Source organism: Nematolebias whitei, chromosome 23 (assembly GCF_014905685.2).
Source record: "Nematolebias whitei isolate Nwh7 chromosome 23, NemWhi1, whole genome shotgun sequence".
Classification (NCBI taxonomy): domain Eukaryota; kingdom Metazoa; phylum Chordata; class Actinopteri; order Cyprinodontiformes; family Rivulidae; genus Nematolebias; species Nematolebias whitei.
Genome location: NC_056520.1, coordinates 1,161,364 through 1,162,933, shown reverse-complemented (window position 1 = coordinate 1,162,933; position 1,570 = coordinate 1,161,364). Strand labels below are relative to the sequence as shown.

The following is a 1,570-nucleotide window of genomic DNA, read 5'->3' as shown; positions in this document are numbered from 1 at the left end:
ATATATGTATAAATATAATATGTATGTATAAATATAATATGTATGTATAAATATAATATGCATGTATAAATATAATATGTATGTATAAATATAATATGTATGTATAAATATAATATGTATGTATAAATATAATATATGTATAAATATAATATATATGTATAAATATAATATGTATGTATAAATATAATATACATGTATAAATATAATATGTATGTATAAATATAATATGTATGTATAAATATAATATATATGTATAAATATAATATATATGTATAAATATAATATGTATGTATAAATATATATGTATAAATATAATATGTATGTATAAATATAATATGTATGTATAAATATAATATGTATGTATAAATATAATATGCATGTATAAATATAATATATATGTATAAATATAATATGTATGTATAAATATAATATATATGTATAAATATAATATGCATGTATAAATATAATATGCATGTATAAATAAAAGGTGCAGTTCTCCCTCCGACCGCCGGGGGGCGCTCCTCGTGCGCACCGAGAGCCGCAGTGAGGCCGGCCCGGCTCCGCGGTGTTCCGGCGCCGCTGTCAGCTCCCCTCCCGGTGCGAACCACCGTCGGGGCTCGGCTGCGGAAGCGCAATGGCGGTGCACCGGGGACCCTCCACCAAATGGCTGTTCACCCGGGAGCAGCTGGAGAACACGCCGTCTCGGTGCTGCGGGGTCGAGGCGGACCGGGAGCTCTCGTACCGGCAGCAGGCCGCCAACCTGATCCAGGACATCGGCCAGAGGCTCAACGTGTATCCTTTGTGAGGCGCAGCGGCTAGCCGGCTAGCTGCGGCGCGGCTCCTCCTAAATTCATGTACACTTCGAAACCTGCTGCTCTCCACCTTGTAGTCCTTCGTAAGACTACAACACCCGAGCTGCCTTGACGCCTCTGAGCTGAGCCTTTGTTTGGTTCCTAGCTAGCTGTTAGCTTTGTGTGCAGTGACAACAAGGAACAGCTAAAACACTCAGGTGGCTAAAGGTGTTTACAGGCCGAGGCTCGTGTTTACAGAACATCTGGCATCAAGTGTTTCCGGTTCTAGTTCCTGACTCGTCCCCAGCTCTCAACTCATCATCAACACCGCCATAGTTTACATGCACAGGTTTTATATGGTCCATTCTTTCACCAAGTTCCATCGAAATGTGAGTATGCTCCGCGCACGCGCATTCACCTGCTGTATACCCTGTAATAAGCTCCTCCCCCCACAGATCATTTCCCAGACCACGTTGTTCCTGGCAGCCAAAGTGGAGGAGCAGCCCAGGAAGCTGGAGCACGTGATTAAGATCGCTCATGCCTTCATTAACCCGCACGAGTCGGTCCTGGACACGAAAAGCAGCGTGAGTACCTTCACCTCATCCGAGACGTTTGAGGCCGCGTCCTCCGCTGTTCCATGTTCAATAAACCGTGCGAACACACGAGAACTGCACGAGCTGCTGGACGGAACATCTGTAAACACCAGCCCAGGTCCAGTGACGGTGGAACCTCCAGGTCCAGTGAAGGTGGAACCTCCAGGTCCAGTGACGGTGGAACCT

At 43.4% G+C, this 1,570-nt stretch overlaps 2 protein-coding genes across 2 annotated transcripts in view; both read left to right on the top strand.

Moving 5' to 3' along the window:
- Positions 1-1,570, top strand: part of LOC119428995 (ly6/PLAUR domain-containing protein 6-like) — a 45,735-nt gene that overhangs the window by 6,535 nt on the left and 37,630 nt on the right. The gene's annotated exons all lie outside the window — the stretch shown is intronic.
- Positions 531-1,570, top strand: part of LOC119428792 (cyclin-T2-like) — a 4,152-nt gene continuing 3,112 nt past the window's right edge. Inside the window, exons 1-3 of the mRNA XM_037696470.1 lie at positions 531-792; positions 1,099-1,180; positions 1,247-1,375. Coding sequence (XP_037552398.1) covers positions 635-792; positions 1,099-1,180; positions 1,247-1,375 — 369 coding nt within the window. The 5' untranslated portion in view covers positions 531-634. The remainder of the gene's footprint in view (positions 793-1,098; positions 1,181-1,246; positions 1,376-1,570) is intronic.